General features: G+C 42.2%; 1 protein-coding gene across 1 annotated transcript in view; it reads left to right on the top strand.

Annotated features, from left to right (window-relative positions):
* The window catches only part of HIVEP1 (HIVEP zinc finger 1), a 44,670-nt gene extending 24,673 nt beyond the window's left edge, over window positions 1–19,997 (top strand). The window contains exons 8-9 of the mRNA XM_065886010.1: window positions 16,735–17,246; window positions 18,837–19,997. Of these exons, the coding sequence (XP_065742082.1) occupies window positions 16,735–17,246; window positions 18,837–19,997 (1,673 nt within the window). The remainder of the gene's footprint in view (window positions 1–16,734; window positions 17,247–18,836) is intronic.
* The last annotated feature ends 445 nt before the right edge of the window (window positions 19,998–20,442 follow it).

Raw genomic sequence — 20,442 nt, 5'->3', positions numbered from 1 at the left:
AAAATGTAGAATCTTCTAAACTGCCAAGGGAAGGTAGTATTTATATCCCAAATTTACATAGGAGAATTAAGTGTAGTTTCCATTAATTATCATGCGTCGTTTAGATTGGCCAGCTGACTGATGGACTTACATATCTATCCGTTCATTTTTATTATTTCTCACCTGATTCCAGAAACACTTGAAGCAGGTCTTAGACTATAACTCAAACTTGATAGCCTAATTCCCAATTCAGATGAGATCCTCTGATAAAACTCTAGGTAGTTTTAACCTGTTTTTTTTTTTTTAATTACTGTACTTATCAGTAGTATACTCAAAGTTTTTTCACGGTTTTAATTGAATAGTAAATTATAGCACATAGGTGGATTTTGCCAAGTGCTATGTCATACCTCGTAGTTCTTTATAATATGCCAACAAAATATATTCCTCCACTTTTGCTTTATTATAGGCTTGGAATGTAGGTATAAATGTGGCAAACGCTGTTTCAAACAAATGGTCTGGTTTTCCCTTTATTGTTGTCTTTTGTGCTTTTAAAAATATTTTGAGATGTTTTTTAAAAATACAGAAAGACTACAGAGAGTTTTACTACATGCACTCATGTATGCACACCAGAGTTGGGGATTATAAATATTTTCTCACATTTGCTTCAAGTCTTTTTCATAAATTGTGTTTTTGAAAATTGTATTTTCATAAATTTGTATTTTTGGAAAAAAACAAGCTAAGTAAGGCACTACACGTTAGGTGCAGTATCCCTAACTCGCCCTTGCCCGTCACACTCCCTCCCAGAGGCAAACACTAACTGCACTTAGGGGTTTTCTTTCAATTCATTTAACATACGTGTGTATATCCACACATAGCGTGTGGTTTTGTTTAAGTTTGTATTCCAAATTTGCATGAACAGTACCACCTTGTACGTAGATACCTGGAAAATTAATTTTGCTCTATAATTTTAAATTGTTGTCTAGGATAATTTCTATTTCTGCACATCCTTAACTATACCTGATGCTACGTGCCTTTTAGTTTGGGGCCACCTTGATGGATGCTAGTCTGCTGTCTTTGCTTATATTTTCTTGACTGCTGTCCTAAGTTTGGATCTTATTATTCTTTGGGAAGAAGTTTCACTCTATTAAACTGATGGTAGTTAAGAGATGGGATCTTGCTTAGCAATTCTTTAGATGTCTATGTTTTTAGAGAGGAAAGCGCAGAAGCCCACAGTGTGATGCTGCGTGTCCGCAGGGTGTACTGTTTTCTAGTCCAACACCAGCCTAGAATATTCTAGGCATTCTTTTTTCACTCTCCTCTACTGGATCCTCCTCATCTCCCCAGCCTCTGAATGCAGTGCCCAGGGCTGCGGTTTCTAATCTCTCATCTCTTCTGTCTGTGCTCCCTCCCCAGGTAGCCTCGTGCAGTCTTCCGACTTTAAATACCATCTATATGCTGATGATTCCAGTATCCGCTCCAGACTTGCATGTCCATCTTTCCACTCACCATCTCCATCCACTTGGATGTCTGATAGGCATCTAGAGTGTGACGTGCCCCAAACTCCTGGTTTCCCCCTTATGTGACTCTAAGAAGCACGCTTCCCTGAAGTCCTTCTCCCATCCTTCCAGCTGCTGGACCAAAAACCTTGAAGTCGTACTTGGTGTCCTTTGGCTCCAATCCACCAGTAAAACCTTTGGCTCTTCCTTCAAAACGTATTCGGCAACGTACCGCTTTGAACCACCTGTTCCTCCCAGCCCTGGTCAGAGCTATCATCACGTCTTCTAAGTTGCTTGCAGTAGCCCCTCACTGGTCTCCGTGGTCCAGCCCCTGCCTCTTTACAGCCTGCTTTCAACACAGCAGCCAAAGTGGTTTCTACAAGTTACGTCATTGCTTTGCTTAAAACCCTCCATCAGTTTCCTGTCTCGTTCGGAGCCGTGGTCTGTGTCCCCTGCGAGCACCACGCCTCTGAAACTCAGCTCCACTCCCGCCTCCCCTGCCCCTCAGCCGCAGCCACCCTGATCGCCTGCCTCGGTGGCAAGCACACCCAGCTGGCCCCTTTCCAGGGCCTTTTCTGTTTTCTTCCCTTTGGACTGCCCTCCACCAGGTGCTGCAAGACACGCCATCATCTCTCAGTGCTCTTCTGCTCAGATGTCACCTTATCAGTGAGGCCTTCTTGAAGCTCCCTAGAGAAAAGAGCACCTCACCCTCTTACTGCCAGCATTACTCACGCCCCCGACCTGCTTTCTTTTTCCGTATAGCACTTACAACAACTTACACGTGAGAGTGTGTGTATTTATTATCTGTTCCTTTCAACTAGGAAATGGAACATAAGGACGGCGATCTCCCTGTGGTCACTGCTGTATCGCCAGCACTTGCTGGGGTTGTGGCTAGCCGCAAATCATCGGTAGTAACTAGTTGTAGATTGAATGGATGAGTGGAGAAAAATGACCTACAATCTGTCAGGAAATCGTTCAATATTGTTGTTTTTAGAATACGACATGCTAGTTTTCCATTAAATTCCTACACTACAATTTGGTGGTAGCTGTAATACAGTATTTAATGCCTTTACCTATGAATAGTGTTTACATGATTTGGCCGTGGTCGATATAGGAATTTTCAAGGTGACGATGGCCATTCATTTGTTAATTTATTGGTTATTAGATCAGAAGACTAGAAGATATTTTAAGTTATCCTGACGATTCCATTTCTTCTTCCTCAGTAATGATCTGTGCAGACTGCTAAATATCTGTTCCATTTTTCAGCGGTTCCAGAGAAGAAGAGTTTATTCTCTTTGTGATTTATTATCTATTTAGCACTGCAGCAACTGTCTAGTATGTCCACAGTCACTGCCCTCAGGAGCTCCTCGCCTGTGGCTGTGATGTTGGGACGTTGGAGTGAGCTCAGACTTGGCAGGGTCCACTCCTCAAGGCTGGGATCTGGGAAGGACAGTGACGGCCTCGTCTGGAACAGAAGGATGACTAAGGGTATCCTAGGAGAACGAAAAGAAAGGAAATATATCAAAATATAATTATCCATATATTGCTTTGTTTGAAAAAGTATTGATGAGGGGGTGGGGTAGAGGAGGGCAAGCATTCTGGACCGAGGGAGTTGTTGAGCAAAAGCCCAGAGGTTGGGAGAGGGGAATAGGGCATCAGGAGTATAAATGGGGCAGGATGAGAGAGTTGGGCAGGGCGCTGGGGACAGGTCCTACTAGGCAGGGGAGTTTTAGCACCTTCCTTTAAGAAAGTCTGAGGGATTTTTTTTTTTTTTTCTTGTATCATCTAAAGTAATTTAAAGCCACTACCTCTTTAGTCCCATATACATCTGACTTTTAATCTGGATTATTTTCTCAAATGTTTTTTAAACAAGCAAACAACAAATAGTAGGCTTTTAATTTGCGCCCCAGGAATCTTCATTGCGCTTTTGTTTGTTTTTTCTTTCTGCCGCTGCTGTCTTATTTTGTAGTGGGAATTTAGACAATAATGACTAAAAGAAGCATGATTTCTTTAAGTGGTTAGTCCCATGCAACAGCAACAATAATAAATAATACCATAGAGCAAAAATCTTTTGGGGGGGGGACTTCCCTGGTGGTCCAGCGGCTAAGACTCCACGCTCCCAGTGCAGGGGGCCCGGGTTTGATCCCTGGTCGGGGAACTAGATCCCACATGCCACAGCTAAGAGTTCGCATGCCGCAACTAAAGATCCCGTGTGCTGCAACTAAGACCCAGTTCAGCTAAATAAAGAATTTTTAAAAATCTTTTTCTGAAAGGGTGTTTTTATAAACAAAGTACCTCAAGGTTTCAGCATCCCTCATTCTCTACCAGATGGAGTTTACAGGTTTGGGTGGAAAGTCTGGTACAATTTTTTCCCTTGTGACACCCAATTTTGTATGTATATATGTATAATGACTCATTTAGAAATCTTGCTCTTCATTTATTAAATTAGGGAGCATTATTCCTCCTGGAATTCATTTCTACTGAGCAGCACCAAGGTGTAGAACTTTCCCCACAGACTAGACTATCATAAAACATAAGGACTTGATTTTTTCCTACCTTAGTGTTTCCGTGTATGTTTTAAAACCGTGCCCTTATCAACTCCATAAGGGTGTTGCACGAAGTAGTGGCGTGTGTTATGAAGTGTTTCATTTTACTATCAATTTAATTTTCCAAGGAAAATTACAAATTATTAGCCATATAGTAGTAGTAGAAGTAGTGACTAACTTCAAAAAAAAATAGGAGGGAGAATATTTTCAACTATCATTAGTTTTAATCTTTGAGGTGTACATCTGCTCGTAGAAGGAAGCTTGGGGTCCAGAAGCTGGTCGGTGCCGAGTGATCTGACATGCTGGGTTCTCTCTCCCCCTGCTTCCTCCCTGCCCGTAGGAGTTTCCCACCTCCCTGATCACACCTGGAAGCCTCCCCCTTCTCAGGGATCAGGCTCATGACAGCGGTTCCTTCTGAGGCTTCAGCCGCCGGCTCGAGATGGCTGCCTGACAGTGTGTCCCCCATTTTCCTGGCCCAACAAATGAAAACAAGTGACGAAATTGCATCGTGTAATGTAGGGTCTTTCCACACATAACTTGCTGTCTTTTCCCTTTAATGATGAACAGTTTTATCAAGTGCTTTTGTGGCATCCTGGGGCCGTACCATCATTTCTCATACTCTTAATCTAATGTAACTCTGGTGTGAAGCCCACTGCCAGTGCACTGCTGGAAACCGCACTGAGATTCCATTTGCTGCGTGTCTACGTAAAATTTCAGGAAAATGCTAAGGTTTGGCCAGCAGTTAGGTGTCACAGCAGTTTCTTACCTGTGTCCCAAAAGGTAGTGATTCCAGTGGCTCTTCCGATGCCTTTCATTTTGCCCTCACGGCTGCATTTATCCAGGGACGTGACTGATCTACTATATGAAATACGCAAGTATGAAATTACTGAGTAAACTCCTATCAGCGGAATCTCCTTTGTCACCTAGGCTTTCCTAAACACAGTCGAAGTTTCTCACTTAATTATGCAACTAGATTACAGATGGCTACCAAATAACGGTGATTAAAGAAAAATAAGTAGCCAAGTTCAGGAGCCACGTGTCTCTTGGGAAACCAGTACACTGACACATCGTCTTGATCAATACGAAAATTTGTGACATTAAGTCTTCTCTGGATACTGAATAAAATTCTTAAGTAGTTTTGATAGCCACCTTCATATTTCACGTTGACAGCAGGGCATTTCTGTCAGAAGTGGAGTCCTACAGCACCTTAGGAAGGACTATACAATTCAGCACACTTGTATGAAGGTCACATATACCTGAACAGCCAGTGCTAACAGGATATGCAAGAACTTGTTCCAGATATTTACACCTTGATTATCTCAGACATCTGGGAAATGGGGTAAACATTTTAAAGAAAAGAACCCCACAAGGATATTATTTGGGCGCCCTGATTCTAAATGCCAGGCTTTCCAGAATAGCAACCAGAAACCTAAGGATAGTGTTTCTAAGGTTTATAGGAAAGATTAGGGGGCTTGGTCGTTTGATCTTGTCTGTAGCACATACATAATCATCAAGAAATATCACCTCTGAGCTTTCACTTATTCAACAAAATTTGTTAAAGGCTCTCCAAAGGCCAGTGTTACTACAGAGTATCCCACCATATTTATTTTTGAAAACTCATTACCATTCGGTAATGTCTTGGTCAGCTTCTGGTTTTCTGGGAAAAGTCCAAGTCTTTTTGTTCTATGTTCATATTTAATTTTTCCTTAATATCTACCTTGTTTTGTTTATTTTCATCAAAGGTTTACTGTAGATTTATTTCTACTTATCTACGGTATTTCTTTTCCTGGTATTATCGTCAATCTTTTTCTTCTTTTGAATGTCCTAAACCTGTTTTCTGCTCTCTCCCAACTTGATAGTCTGAATGTCATTCACCAGCAGAATGTGCATGTTCCCTGGTTGACAGAGTGCTTATTAAAGGTCAGCGTGAAGAAGCTGGGATGCAGGAGCAAAGACCCCTGATTTGTTTTATTCTTTACTGCCCTTAAAACAGTGGGGTGTATGGCTGCCCTTTTTTTTTTTTTTTTTTTTTGCGGTACACCGGCCTCTCACTGTTGTGGCCTCTCCCGTTGCGGAGCACAGGCTCCGGACGCGCAGGCTCAGCGCCCATGGCTCACGGGCCCAGCCGCTCCACGGCATGTGGGATCTTCCCGGACCGGGGCACGAACCCGCGTCCCCCTGCATCGGCAGGTGGACTCTCAACCACTGCGCCACCAGGGAAGCCCTGCCCATTTTATCCTTCAGCAGATGAATTCTTGTTCCAATTTTCAAATGGAGTAAATTTAGAGATGTTGGGAAACATTTATTTTGAATTAAGCAGAGGGGACTATAAATTTATCTAAGGCAGCCATTAAAATTTGGACATTTGACATCTCACAGGAGTTTCCGTGTAGTTTAAAACTAGGAACTCAAGCTGTAGTTATAGTAGGTGTTCCTGAAAAGTCTAATCCCTCCAGCCAGCTGCACGTGTCCCTGTATTCTTGCCGTGCAAAACGATAGTCTCAGGAATTGCGTCCCTGTGTTCTTGGGGTATTAGTAAGTACTTTTTCGTTTTCACCTTTTGTGTCAAAAACCATGCTGCTGGCTGTTTGTTTTTCATGTCCTTGATCCGAAGAATGTTTTTGTCAACAGACTGCTTGGAATGTTAACATGTGCCCTCCACTGCCAGACTGGGAGAACCATTCAGTGTGGCAAGGTGCAACTGGAAACACTGTTCCCGCTGAAGGTCAAGTACTTAGGGTGATGCGTGTAAGAGGATGGCATTAGATCACAGGATTTAAAACCTGTATCACGTTTACCCTTAAAATAAATTTAATGAATTTTTCTAAATGAAGTGCTTTCAAAATGACACCTGTAGAATATGTCTTTGTCACTGGGATGTTTACAGAAAACATTATTAGTTCTTTTAAGAGAAACTTTCATGCACAATAAGAAACCATGATAGGTCTTGGGACTTACAGTTAAAGAAGTGTGTATGTCGTTAATGAACCGTGCAGATGCACTGCCTTTTGGTTTACTGCCTAAAGTTAACAAACGTTAAACCCTGGCTCATTATGTTGTTAAGATGAAAACATAGTTTAATTTAAAAAACCCAAACAAAAACCCATTACTGCAGTAGTTGCATGCTTTAAAAGACTTTTCCCCCAGGTTTCCCTTGTTTGTCTGGATTTCAGAGTGATTTTTCTAAACATGAGGAAAACAAAAGCAGACCAATTACAGCAGTAGCAGAATGTTGAAGAGGGAGGTGCTGCGGACCTCCCAGGGGAGCCTGTCTGAGGGAGGCCCCGCCTGGCTCAGCCAGCAGGGGTCACTGTCGGGCAGCGATGGGAGGGCAGCCTGGGGTTCATCCGACTGAAATCAGATTTTGAAACACATCTTTAGGGAAGTGGTTTGACATAAATTACTTTTGAAAAACAATATTGCTGCATTGTTTACCTTCTTTTTCCCTCATGAATTTAAATTCACAGAAAATAGAAGAATTAATTTTACACATACGTAAAATTGTACTGAGTAGTAGAAATTTTTATTTATAATGAGTTGGGAATGTATCTAGGAGGGCAGAAATTAAATAGAAATTTTATAGGCCATTTATCTATGAATTTGTTCTGTAAGTATGGGTTCCTTATACCTGTTCTAGGGTCCTTGGGGGATGCAGAGGGGTGAGCTACAGCCTTCACCCTGCTGGAATGGTACAGTCTACATTGTACAAACCAAAGAAGGAACAGTTGTCATAGAGTATATCTTACTGGAGTAATGACGAGACTCCTAAATACAAAAAAAAAAAACCTGTTTCCAAATTCTGACTTTGATGCTTTCCAGCTGTATTTAAGTCTCTTAACTTCCTGTGTAAAATGAGTTTGGTATCAGCTCTGTCACGAGTGGCTGTTAGGTTTAAACATAACGAGTAAAATGTTGGCAAACCTTTTCTGTAAAGGGCCTGATAATCAGTATTTTAGGCTTTGTGGGCCGCACAGTCTCTGGCATGACAACTAAACTTTGTGAGTGTGGCAGGAAAGCTGCCATAGACAGTATGTAAATGATGGGCCTGGCTGTGTTCCAGTAAAACTTTATTTAAAAGAACAGGCGGGAGCCGCGTGAGGCCAGCAACTATGGTTTGGCAGCCCCTGATACGTACGATAGGAGCTCAGTGTAGTATGCCGTCGTAGTTGCTATGCTCAGTAACAGGCTGTAGCAAAACGAGCAGTATCACAAAGTGCAAAATGGCAAGTTCTGGAGGAGTTAAGACGTCTGTGTTCTTGACCTTGCTGACTTGTCATGGGCAGGTCACTTTTCCTTTCTGGGTCTTCTACTCTGCACAACTTCTGACCGGATAGCAACAGTCTTCGTTGGGGGTAGGGGTTAAGGGGACAGGGCAGTAATACGAAAGGACTTTTCTTAGCATGCCTCCAGAGAGCAGAGGTGTCTGGGCTTTGTTTTGGTGCTGTGGATATTTAAAAGGATGCCATTGTCTTAGGTTCATTTACGTTATCCATTGTATCTTGTTCCGGTCACTCTAGAATATCCACCCTGTTTAACAAATATGTAATGACCCCAAATTCATTTTTAGGTTCCCAAACCTTGACAGGGGTCTTCCCCTTCAGGAGTTTTACGACCCAGTGCATGTAGAGAGATAAATATTATTCAATCCTTATCTTGGGGAAGGAAAACTACAGAAAGAAATCCCAGCTCTTCTCAAGTCCTCTGTGAGCTGTAGGCATGTGGCTCTGTCCAGGGAGAAAGAAAGGTCCAGGGACACCAGCCTGTACGTCTTCCCACCCATAATACTTCAAACCTTGATCTGAAGTATAGGACGATCAAGGCCAAAGAACATTAAAATGGAGCCAAGTAGTTTTACCCCCTTCCCCATTAAAAAGCTTATGGTATTCTTTATAAATCCTCCTCATACATTGCACACACTGGAATTTTATATCTACATGTAAAACTAAAAACTTTAAAGATTTATAGTATAACTAATTATTCTTAAACTTCCATACTTACTGTAAAATACAGTGTATTTGTTGTGAAATGAAAAAGGTTATTAGTTTACATTTTCCTTGGGGATTGTATTTTATATGTTCTACTCTTCATAATGAAATAATTACTCGAAGCTTTTAATGTCTGTACCTGTAAATATTCAACTCACTCATGCATATTTATAAGCTAGGTTATTGACTGTAGTTCATCGTTGACCTTCTTTCAGATCATTCTGTGGTTAGGTTTTTATAATATGACATCTGAATGTGGAGACCTGGGTTTAAATCTTGGCTCTGACACTTCTGAGCTGTGGGCTTCACACTTTAAAATAATTAACTGCTTTTTAAATTTTTTTAAATCATTGTCTGATAAAAAGTCAGGTCCTTAATTAGTCCTTGTTTTAGTTATGATCAGATAGCACTGGTCTGTCTGTAGTTCTAAGCTGGGTTCTCTCGCAGTCTCGATGGCTAGAACCAGAGTAGAGGCATTCAGGCATCATACGTACAACCGAATAAGAACTGCAAAAATAGGTACAAGATACGAGGTAAGAATAGTGTTAGGTGCCAGATATTTAAAGAGTGTGCGTGTGTGTGTGTGCGTGTGTGTGTGTGTGTGTGTGTGTGTTAGGATGTATTTTGGAGAAATTACCTGTGCCTTTAAATTAAACAAGAGAAGTGTTGGAATTTGTTTCAATTAATAGTTTCCTATTAAATGGAAAGAAAAAAATTGCTTGTCAGAAAGAGAAGTCTTGATGGGTATAATAAGAACAGCAGGGCGATGGAGATTGTGCAGGCTTATCCGAATGAGACAGAATATTGGTGTCAGTAAAGTAAAATAAAGGTCCTGGAGCATTGGCAAATGGGTTTTTCCTTAATGTCATTTCTTAAAAGATTATTTTGGTCTTTGTAGAAAGTCGAAAAACTAGTAGAGAGAGTTCTTGTATATTCTTTACCCAGCCTCCCCTGTGCTAGCATCTTACATAACCAAGAACATTTGTCAGCTCAGGATTGCTAACTAAAGCATAGGACTTACCAGTTTTTCCCCTGATGTCCTTTTCCTGTCCCAGGCTCCCCTTCAGGATCCCACATCACACTTAGTCGTCGTGGCTCCTCCAGCATGTCCCTCAGTCTTTCCTGTCTTTCATGACCTTGACATTTATAGAGAGTCCTGATCAGTTATTCTGTAGAATGTTCTCAATTTGGGGTTTTCTGATATATGCTCACAGCTGGATTGAGGTTATACATTATTGGGGAGGCGCCATAGGGTGGTTATGCTTTTCTTAGTGCATCATATCGGGGGTACAGTATGTCAGTATGTATTATTGGTCATGTTAACCTTCTTTACTTGGCTACGGTGATGTCTGCCAGGACTAGCTACTGTAAACTTACTGTTGTTCCCTTTATAAATATTTGCGGAGATACTTTAAAACTATGCAGATATCCTATTTATGCATTGATGGATCTTGCCTGTGGTAAGTATTGCTGTGGTGTTCTAATTTATCAATTAGAATTTTTCTGCAAGGAAAAGTTACCATTTCTCCATTAGTTCATTCATCCATTCATTCATTTACATCAGTATGGACTCAAGGTTATATATTTTATTCTTTGGGTTATAATCCAGTTATTTATTGTTTGGCTCAAGTTCTCATTGACCATTGAGAGCTCTTTGAGGTCTGTTCCTATGCCCTTTCAACATGCTGCTTCTTTTTTTTCTTTAAGTGGTTCCTTACTTTTTTTTTTAATTTTTATTTTATTTATTCATTTATTTTTGGCTGTGTTGGGTCTTTGTTGCTGCGCCCGGGCTTGCTCTAGTTGTGGTGAGCGGGGGCTACTCTTCGTTGCAGTGCGCAGGCTTCTCATTGCAGTGGCTTCTCTTGTTGTGGAGCACGGGCTCTAGGCGTGTGGGCTCCAGTAGTTGTAGCATGTGGGCTCAGTAGTTGTGGCTTGTATGCTCTAGAGCACAGGCTCAGTAGTTGTGGCGTATGGGCTTAGTTGCTCCTAGGCATGTGGGATCTTCCTGGACCAGGGCTCGAACCCATGTCCCCTGCATTGGCAGGCAGATTCTTAACCACTGTGCCACCAGGGAATCCCAGTTCCTTACTTTTTGACACCCAAGATGTTCCAGCCATGGAGTTCACCATTTCCTCAGGGACCCCTGGTTCACTTTACTGGAGAATGGTATTTAGGAACCAAGATCTAGCCGCTAGGTGATGTGTTTCTGGCTACTAACCTGTCACTGCTTCTAGCCCCTCTTGCTGGATAGAGCTGGGAAATATGCATATTTATGCTAACTCGTACATATACGTACATCTGTGTTTATTTCTGTATCTGTGTATGTGTACGCATGCACACACGCGCACACACACACACACACACACACACACACACACACAAACGAGAACATGAGTCCATACTGATCATTCCAGTTCCAGTCCAGTCCCACAGAGTTTATTTTAGCCTGCTCCATTTCCTTTCACCAACAGTGAGAAACCTTCTCATCTACAGTATGTTCACTTATTTGTTCAACTCTAGCATACCAATAAACTAGTTCCAGAAATGCTGACCCACCTGTGAAAAACAGGTTTACAATCACAGCATAGTGTTTGTATGCAGCTCTTTTTGTCTTTAGCCTTCACATTGTCTGGTCAGAACCCCCTTTGCCAGGGTTACCTAGGTCATGGTTGTGGAGTTCATTTGTACTCAGCCATCTGTCTCAGCTTGCATTTCATCTCAGATTTCCACCACATCCTGGTTAGTTGTGTTTGTATTTACACACCCTACAGTTCACCTTAGGGTGCACAGTTCTGTGGTTTTCGACAAATGTGTACAATCGTGTGTCCAGCCCCACAGTTCCACAGAGAACAGTTCCATCGCCCCAAAATTCCTCTGCGCCACTTCTGTATAGACACCTCCCCCCTGCATCCAACAGCCCCTAGCAGCCACTGATCTCTTTTCCTCCCTGTATTCGTACGTTTTCCAGAGTGTCATATGAAAGGAATCAGAATAAGGAGCTTTGGGGGTCTGGCTTCTTTCACTTAGCAGGATACATGTGAATTTGCCCATGTTTTTGTGGGCGTCAGTAGTTCATTCCTCTCTATTTCTGAGTAGTATTCCGTCGTATTGATGTGCCATAGCTTCGTAGCCACTGGCCACTTGAAAGATACCTCTATTATTTCCTTCCTGCTCCTTGCTTTCCGTTTAGTTTGATTGTCTTTTTCTAATTTCTAAGGCTGAGAACTTAGATTATTTATCTGAGACCTTTCTTCTTTTCTAATAGAAGTGTTGGATACAATAAATTTCCCACTAACCACTGCTTTAGCTGCATCCCACGAATTTTGAATGTTATATTTTGGTTTTGATCCAGTTCAAAATATTTCTAACTTTTCTTTGAGACTTTCACTTCTGACTCATGGATTGTTTAGAAATGTGTTATTTAATTCTGAAATATTGGGGGATTGTTGATATATCTTCCAGTAACTGATTTCTAGGTTATTCTGTATTCAAGCAAAAAACGTAAGTATGATTTCTATTCATTGAAATTTGTCGAGGTTGGCTTTGTAGCTCAGAATATACACATTGGTGAATGTTCCACGTACACTTAGAAGGAAAGCATATTCTGCTCTTTGGGTGGAACATAACTGTTAACTAGGTCTAGATGGTTGACAGTATTTTTCAAGTCTTCTGTGTTCCTACTGATTTTCTGTATACTTGTTTCATCAGTTACTGAGAGTAGAGGGTTGAAGTCTTCAGCTGCAATTGTGGATTTGTTTATTACTTTTTTGTTTTAGCCTCATTTATTTTGAAGCTCTGGTTTCATTGCTACACATTTAGGATTGTTGTATGTTTGTGGAAAGGTAACCCTTTTATCATTATGTAATGTTCCTGTTCATCCTTGATAATATTCCTTGTTTTGATGTCTGCTTTGTCTGATATTAGCATATAGTTTTTTCAGCTGTATTTTAGTTAATTTTTAAAGGTAGATCTTTCTACAAACTTTACTTTCAATCTATTATGTCTTCATATTTAAAATGGATTTCTCATCCATAATATATACTTGGGACTTGCTTTTTTACCCAGTCTCTCTCTTTAAATTCATGTGTTAGACCCTTCCTTTTATTTTTATTTTTCATGTAGTTGGAATAAAATCTATCATCATGCCAGCTGTTTCCTATTTGCTTCATTTTTTCCTTCTTTTTATGCCTTAATTAAGCATTTTTATGGTTCTGTTTTTCTCCTCTGTTGACTTATTTGTGTCTTTTAAGAAAATTTAGTCATCTGCCTTCAAATAATATTCCATTACTTTACATGTAGTGTAAAGACTTTATATAGCAGTGTATTCACAATTCCTCCTTTTCATCCTTTGTGCTATTATTGTCATACCATTTACATTTACACATGCTCTAAACATATAGCACATTTTTACTACTGTAGACATTAAATTATCTTTTAGAACAAGCATTTAAAAATTTTTTTTAATTTTATCTTCATTTATTGTATTTCCATTGCTTTTCTTTTTTGGGGGTAAATATGAGTTCCCATCTGATACCATATTCTCTGTGCCTAAAGAGCTCCCTTTAACATTTATTGTCAAGTAGGTCTGCTGGCAGTGGATCTCCTCAGTTTTTGTTTTCTAAGAAAGTCTGTACTTCTCTTTTATCTTTGAAAATTATTTTCAATGAGCATAGAACATAGAATTCTGGGGTTTTTTGGTTTTGGTTTTGCTTTTTTTTTTCCCCTTTTCTTTTCTTATCATTGTTACTGTGTTTTTCATTGCTAGCATTTCTTTTTTTTTTTTTTTTTCCATAGTTTCATCTCACAGATGAAATTCCCACTTGGTAATATATATTGTTCACCTTTCTCGTTAGAGCCTTTAACATATTGGTCAATTATTTTAAATTCTCTGAAAGTTCTAACATCTATATCATATCTGACTGGCTCTGATTGCTTTTCCTCTTCTGCGTATGTTTTTTCTTGCCTTTTTGTATGCCTTGTAATTTTTGTTGAAAGCTAGACATCTTGCATAAGACAGTAGAGACTAATGTAAATGGTTTTTATGCCTAGCAAGGCCCTTTGTGTGGGAGTTAGAGCCTTTCTAGTCAAGAGTTGGACTGGGTTGGAGAGATTTGTTGTTGTTAAGGCTACCATCAGAGCACCAAAGCCTTCAGATTCCTATAGAGCCACTTCTTGTTTGGGGTGGGGGTTGGGTTATAAGAGAAATGCTTGTTCCTTTCCAGTTTTAGGTGTTTCCTTTGTGCTATGCCTCAGAGAGGGTGCTCTACACATTCTATTCTTCTCCTGGTCCTCTTCCAGCAGTATTTTGCTGTTACCTCTCATTTCAAGCTCCTTAACTTGGCATTAGGGGGTGAAGGGGAGGATGGGATGCCACCTCTGTTCTGATGCAGCCTCAGCCTTCTACGTGCACCATGTTCTCAGATTTCTGGACTGTGGCCCTCTTGTTCTCCTTCCCTAGCTCAGCTGTTGTGGTGGACACGGCTGGCAACCTTGTCCCTCCTTAAGGAGTAGAGTTGTGTTTTTTCTGTTATTCACTCCCTTTCCCTACTGCAGTAAGTTTTCACCAAAGTTCCCAAGGGCAGCAATGCTTGTTGCCCTCCTCTTCACAGGACAAAGTGTTTGTTCCCTAGTGGAGAGAGGGGAGAGGGACCTAGGGGGAGTTCCTTGCCCCTCCTAAATGCTGCTGCTCTCCCCCGGATCTGGACCACAATGGATACTTAGTGCTCTTTTCTGTGAGTGCTTGAATGGTGTTCATGACATAGAGCCTGCAAGAGAATGTAGCCCCAGAGGAGTCACACAGCCCTTCCAGCCCACGCTTGGCTCTAACCAGTCTGTCAACCATTTAGCTGACCTCCCCCGACCCGTGTCCTGCTGCATCTGCCCCAGATGACACAAGCATGTGTCTCCTCTCTTCCTACAGACACTGTCTCTAGAGTTTGGGCTGTTTGATTGCCTGGGAGTTCAACCTTATAATGGGTTTAAGGAAAGTCATAAATTTAAAGTTAGGCCTGTTATTTAAAAAAGAAAAGAAAAGAAGTGATAGCTTTTACGATAAAGCAAGTCTCACCCTAGTCAGGCTTTGTGGCAGGGTTGGCCTCTGATGAAATCAGCCTCCCTCTCCAGTAACCTGTTCCCTCTTGTCAGTCATCCGGGTTCTTCTGTTTTGTTTTGATTTTTTTTACTTTCTCCTTTGAAAGAAAAATTTTTTCTCATATTAAAATCTCTAAAAATACATCTGATTCGGCATTCATGTGGCAAATTCAAAATATATGGGGGATGACTCTCTAATTTTAGCATTTCAAACATCAGACAAGGTATCAGAGAGGGATCTGTGAGGCAGGAGGCAGGGCATCTACCCGGAAATCACCCATTCCATGTCCAGCATGGGCATCTGGTGGGATCCAATAGATTGGTGTTATTTTATGTATGATTTTACAGCAAAATAGTAGAACCCATAAATCAAAAGACATGAAATCACATATTAAAGAAATCTAAATGTATATGTTTTCTGTTTGAATGTTTTAATTATAAAAGTAACATATGCTTGAGATTAAAAAAAACATAAAAGTTCTAGTCTGTTCTATCTCCTAGAAATAATCATCCTCAAATGTGTTGGTGTTGATGCTTCAAGACTTTTCTCTAAGAACTTATCTTTGTAATATAGAAAGAGTAGTAAATTAATATGCAAACCATTTGGAAAACCCAGGAAATATACCAATTAATTCTGTTTACGTTTTTTTCTCTTCAAAAAGGACATATAAATGCAGACTGTATCACAGCTAATTTGAACGTGGTCTGATGCCTTCTTTATTATAGCTCAGTGACAATGAATTGGGGTAGAGATTTTGCACTCCTCCTCCATTCAACTTTTTAAACTTTAATAGCTTTCTAAGGGAAAGTACCTCTAATTTTGCAAGATTTTGAATAGATAAGTTTTTAAATCCAATTTCACATGAGCTTATGAGATATCTGAAACTATTCCCTAGATTATCTTGAATGTTCCTTGTTAAACATAGTCTCACATGACATTATAAGGCTGATATTAATGACTTTTAATTAATGTTCCCCTTCCTGTGAGAAGTGGGTTGAGTCATTATAGAAAAAAATGATGGGAAAATTTAGTACCTTTCTCAGTTAAAAAAAAAAAATGTACAAGGATTAAATATTACAGAATATTACTACTCAGAGGACAGTGGAAATATACCTAAACTACTATTCAAATATAAAGGAAAATTATTCTGTTTGCAAATATGAAATACCATCATTTTTTTGGTTTTGTTTTCATTTGTTCAATAAAAGGGAGATACAAACAAGTAGATAGAGAAAAAGAGCTCAGAAAAAGAGCTGCAGTGAACTCTGTTAATTTTCGTTATATAGTTCAGTTTTCTTTTGCAGGTTTTACGAGTATAATATTTGAGGCCTTTATTTCTGGTTTTCGTTGTGTATCACCCTCTGCCTGTCTGCTCCCGCGAGGTTCATTTCACGTTCTGCATCCTTAACAAGCCTCCCTGGCCACGCCCCACTCTGTCGGCGCCTCACTCCTCTGATTCCTGCTGCACAGACTGACCTCCCCATGTCATTCTCCTCGACTAAACTGTAGCCTTTTTATGGGTAGAGCCCTTGCCTTGAACATTCCTCACACTATTGCCAAGCTTATAAAAAAGAAAAGGTTGCATTCGACCACTTGCAAAACATTCTGTAACATACCCTCCCGGTTGTTTTTATCAGATGAAAAACAAAGATGCAGTTACGAGCGGTCTGGATATGATCTTGAAGAATCCGATGGCCCAGATGAGGACGAGAACGAGAACGAAGACGAGGATGAAGACAGCCAGGCCGAGTCGGTCCTGTCGGCAGCCCCCTCGGCCACGGCCAGCCCGCAGCGCCTTCCGGCTAGAAGCGGCCTCCAGGACTGTCGGGGTGCTGACGAAGACGTCAGGATTCCTGATTGCTTCTCTGGGGGACACACGGACCCGATGGATGTTCTCCCGAGAGCGTTGCCCACCAAGATGACCGTGCTTAGCACAGTGCAGTCGGACTACGGCGGGAAGCCGGGGTCTCCGGTTAGGACCAGGCAGCGGGCTGCGGGGGACGAGGGTGAGGCAGCCGCTCCTGGACACTCTGCCAGCTCACCCGAGGCTGCGCCCAGGTCCCCGTGTCACCAGATGTCTGTGGACTACCCCGAATCCGAAGAGATCCTGGGAAGTTCTGTGGCAGGAAAGGCTGTTGCTTTAACACAGGTAATAACTTGGTGGTTTTCTTTTCGTTTAACCTACTGAATATGGGGAACCTAATGACTTAAGAAATCAGTGCACTTAAATTACTCATTTACAGCTAAGTCAGTTTCTTTAACCTTATTTTTTTGTTTGATTTAAGGCCAAAGGACATTTATGTCCTTTGGATTCTTGTTAGGTATTTTAGTCAGAGTTCGTATATTGTATTATAAGTCTGTGAAAGAGCCAGTATATTTACAGTATACTCATTTGTTATTATTTGGTTTTTTTAAAAAAAAATCTTGGAATAAAAAATATGTGTGTGCCAACAGAGAATGTGAGTCTTGGGACCTACGTATTCCACGGCTTCCTCTGAGATGATCTTCCACTGGCATCGATGTGATGGATTTGCACTAAATTATCTGAACATTTTGCATTTTGCCCCTGTTAGCAGGCAGCCACCAGTTTCCATGGCAAAGTTAATGTGACCCAAAAAACGTATTAAGAAGTTCACTTTGCTTGAATGATCAAATTGCTGTGACAGCTTAGGAAAGCTTCCTGCCCAAGAACTAGCTCAGGGCCAGACTCAGGCCTCGGGAAAGTCACCCTCCATGTGTGCTGTGAATGATTTCCTGCTTTTACAAACCCTGGTGGGCTTGTGAGGAATCCGTTCTTCTCTCTCATTGACAGTTCTCTTACCTCTGGTATGGATTGATAATTGTAATAGGATTTATTTCTAAATGCGGCAGATTTTGGATTGCTGGGTATCACTGGAGAAAACTAAAAAGACTGTGAAAAGATTGGATTTCTGTAGCCTATCCTACATTAATATAATTTAAGTTACGTTCCTATTTAAGTAACTAAGTAAATTAGTATGTACATTAATGTAGTTCCATAACACGGATATATCAAGAAAAAGCTAATATTTATATGATAATCTTGGGTGGAAGGGAGGATTGGTGAGATTTATCCCTTCTACTAACATTTCATTACTCTCACATTAGTCACCTGTGCTCTAACCTTCTCTATCCCCGAATCTCTCACACACCTGCCAATGGCTGGAAATCTGGTTTTCAGTAGACATTTCATACACTTAGAATAAATGAACAAATGAAAACTGCAGACCTTTCCGTTAATGGCAGCTCTTTCTTTCATAAATGGAGAGTCCTCCAGTTAATTTCCCCCCCCCCCGAGTCGATACTCATAGCCAACTAATATCTCAGAATTTCTCAGTAACTCCTAATCTCTAAAATAGGGTGGAGCCGGTGGTGCCAGCAATAATAAAAACAACAACAATGGAAGAAGAATTATGGCCCCCTCTCAGGGTTAATTTCAGTATAACTGAGATGATATCCAGGAAATTTGTTGGAAAAATGTGAAGTACTCTGCAAAACTTGTTGCTGACCTTTGTAAAGAGATGAAGAGCGTAATAGGTTTTAAGTTGGAAATTTATTGTTTAAATCAAAATACAACTTTTAGCAAGCTTATCATTTTTATAAAATACAAGTGTACATACTCTTACCTCAGGAGGAATAGACTTTACAGGAGCTAAACATTTTAGCTCAGTGACTAATAAGGAAGCTCTGCCATCAAGGACCGTTCCGTCTTGTCTTTTAGGGCCCATCATCCGTGAGCCTTCCTCCTCGGGGCATTGAGCGCAGCCCTCAGCCGGGAGGGGCACCTCCTTGCACGACCTCGCCTCGGCCCGGCGCTCAGGAGACGAAGCAGCAAGTCACTCTCCATCCGCCTCCAGGCCTGCCTTCTCCCCAGACGCATCTGTTCAGCCACCTTCCTCTGCATTCCCAGCTGCAGTCAAGGACACCGTATAATATGCTTCCGGTCGGGGGGATCCAGGCGGTCCCTGCCGGCCTCACATACTCCACGTTCGTACCCATCCAAGCTGGGCCAGTGCAACTCACGATCCCCGCTGTCAACGTCATTCACAGAACTGTGGGCACCCCCGGGGACTTGACCGCCGAAGTGTCCAGCGCTACCAGCCCCTCCGGAGTTGCTGAATTGAGCAGCGTGGTGCCCTGTATTCCCATCGGCCAAATCCGCGTGCCGGGCCTGCAGAACCCGAGTCCGCCGGCCCTGCAGCCCCTGCCGGCACTGAGCATGGAGACCGTCAACATTTTAGGCCTGGCCAGCGCGAACCTCGGCCCGCAGGTGCGCCCGCCCGGGCTCGCTCTGAACGCCGCAGTGGGGCTGCAGGTGGTGACCGCCAACCCTTCCTCCCAGAGCGGCTCCGCCCCCCCGACCCCCATCCCGGGCCTCCAGATCCTGAACATCGCCTTGCCCACGCTGATCCCCTCCGTCGGCCAGGTCACCGTGGACGCCCAGGGAGCCCCCGAGAGGCCCGCTCCCCCAAACAGAGCCCGGGAGGCGCCGCCCAAGCAGCCCTCGGCCGCCGGTGCGCACCCGGGCGGTGGGAGCGCGTCGCCGCAGGGCTCGCCCCGAGTTCCTCGGGAAAACGCACCGAAGGGGCTAGACCCACCTGCCCCGGCCAGAGACCACGCCGGGCGGGACGGCTCCAGTCGCCTGGACGCGGGGACGGCCGCCTCCGGGAATCACCCGAAGCCCCGGCACGAACTCCCTGCCGCTCCGGGCAAACCAGCATCCGGGCCCCCGCCGTCCGGCCGGCAGCCTCGCCCCCTGGACCGGGAGGGACCCGCGGCCCGGCCTCCGGCCACGCCCCCGACCCCGGCCCGGAGGCAGGCCGCGCAGTTCAGCGATGTGAGCAGCGACGAGGACGAGGACAGGCTCGTGATCGCAACCTAGGGACGTTTTATTTGGGGTTTTGTTTGGGTTTTGGTTTTCTGGAATTTTTTTTTTTTTTTTTATAGAACACTTACAGGTTTCTTTGAAAACCCTCCTTTCCTTAAAGCACATTTTTCTGATATAAACTCATGACTAATCTTTGTGCAATCATGAACTTTTGACCAATAATCGTTGTTTTGTGTCAGCTCCAGCCATTTTTGTACATGTTGTATAGACAATTGTGCCTTTTAGGAGTTTTATGTTTAGAGACTGTACAGATTGTTGAATATCTATATACATAAAATATATATTATATATGTATATGAAAACCAGGTAGTTATTTGTGTTTAGCAAAAAAACCTGTCAAATAAATCCAATGATTAAATTATATGTTGTACTGTTAAATATAAATTTTTATGGCTGTGGGACAGAGTTTCTGTGTATAAATTAGTACGTGAGCTCCATA

Source organism: Phocoena phocoena, chromosome 10 (assembly GCF_963924675.1).
Source record: "Phocoena phocoena chromosome 10, mPhoPho1.1, whole genome shotgun sequence".
In the NCBI taxonomy this organism is placed as follows: domain Eukaryota; kingdom Metazoa; phylum Chordata; class Mammalia; order Artiodactyla; family Phocoenidae; genus Phocoena; species Phocoena phocoena.
The sequence above is the reverse complement of the archived record's forward strand: the minus strand, read 5'-3'. Positions and strand labels throughout refer to the sequence as shown.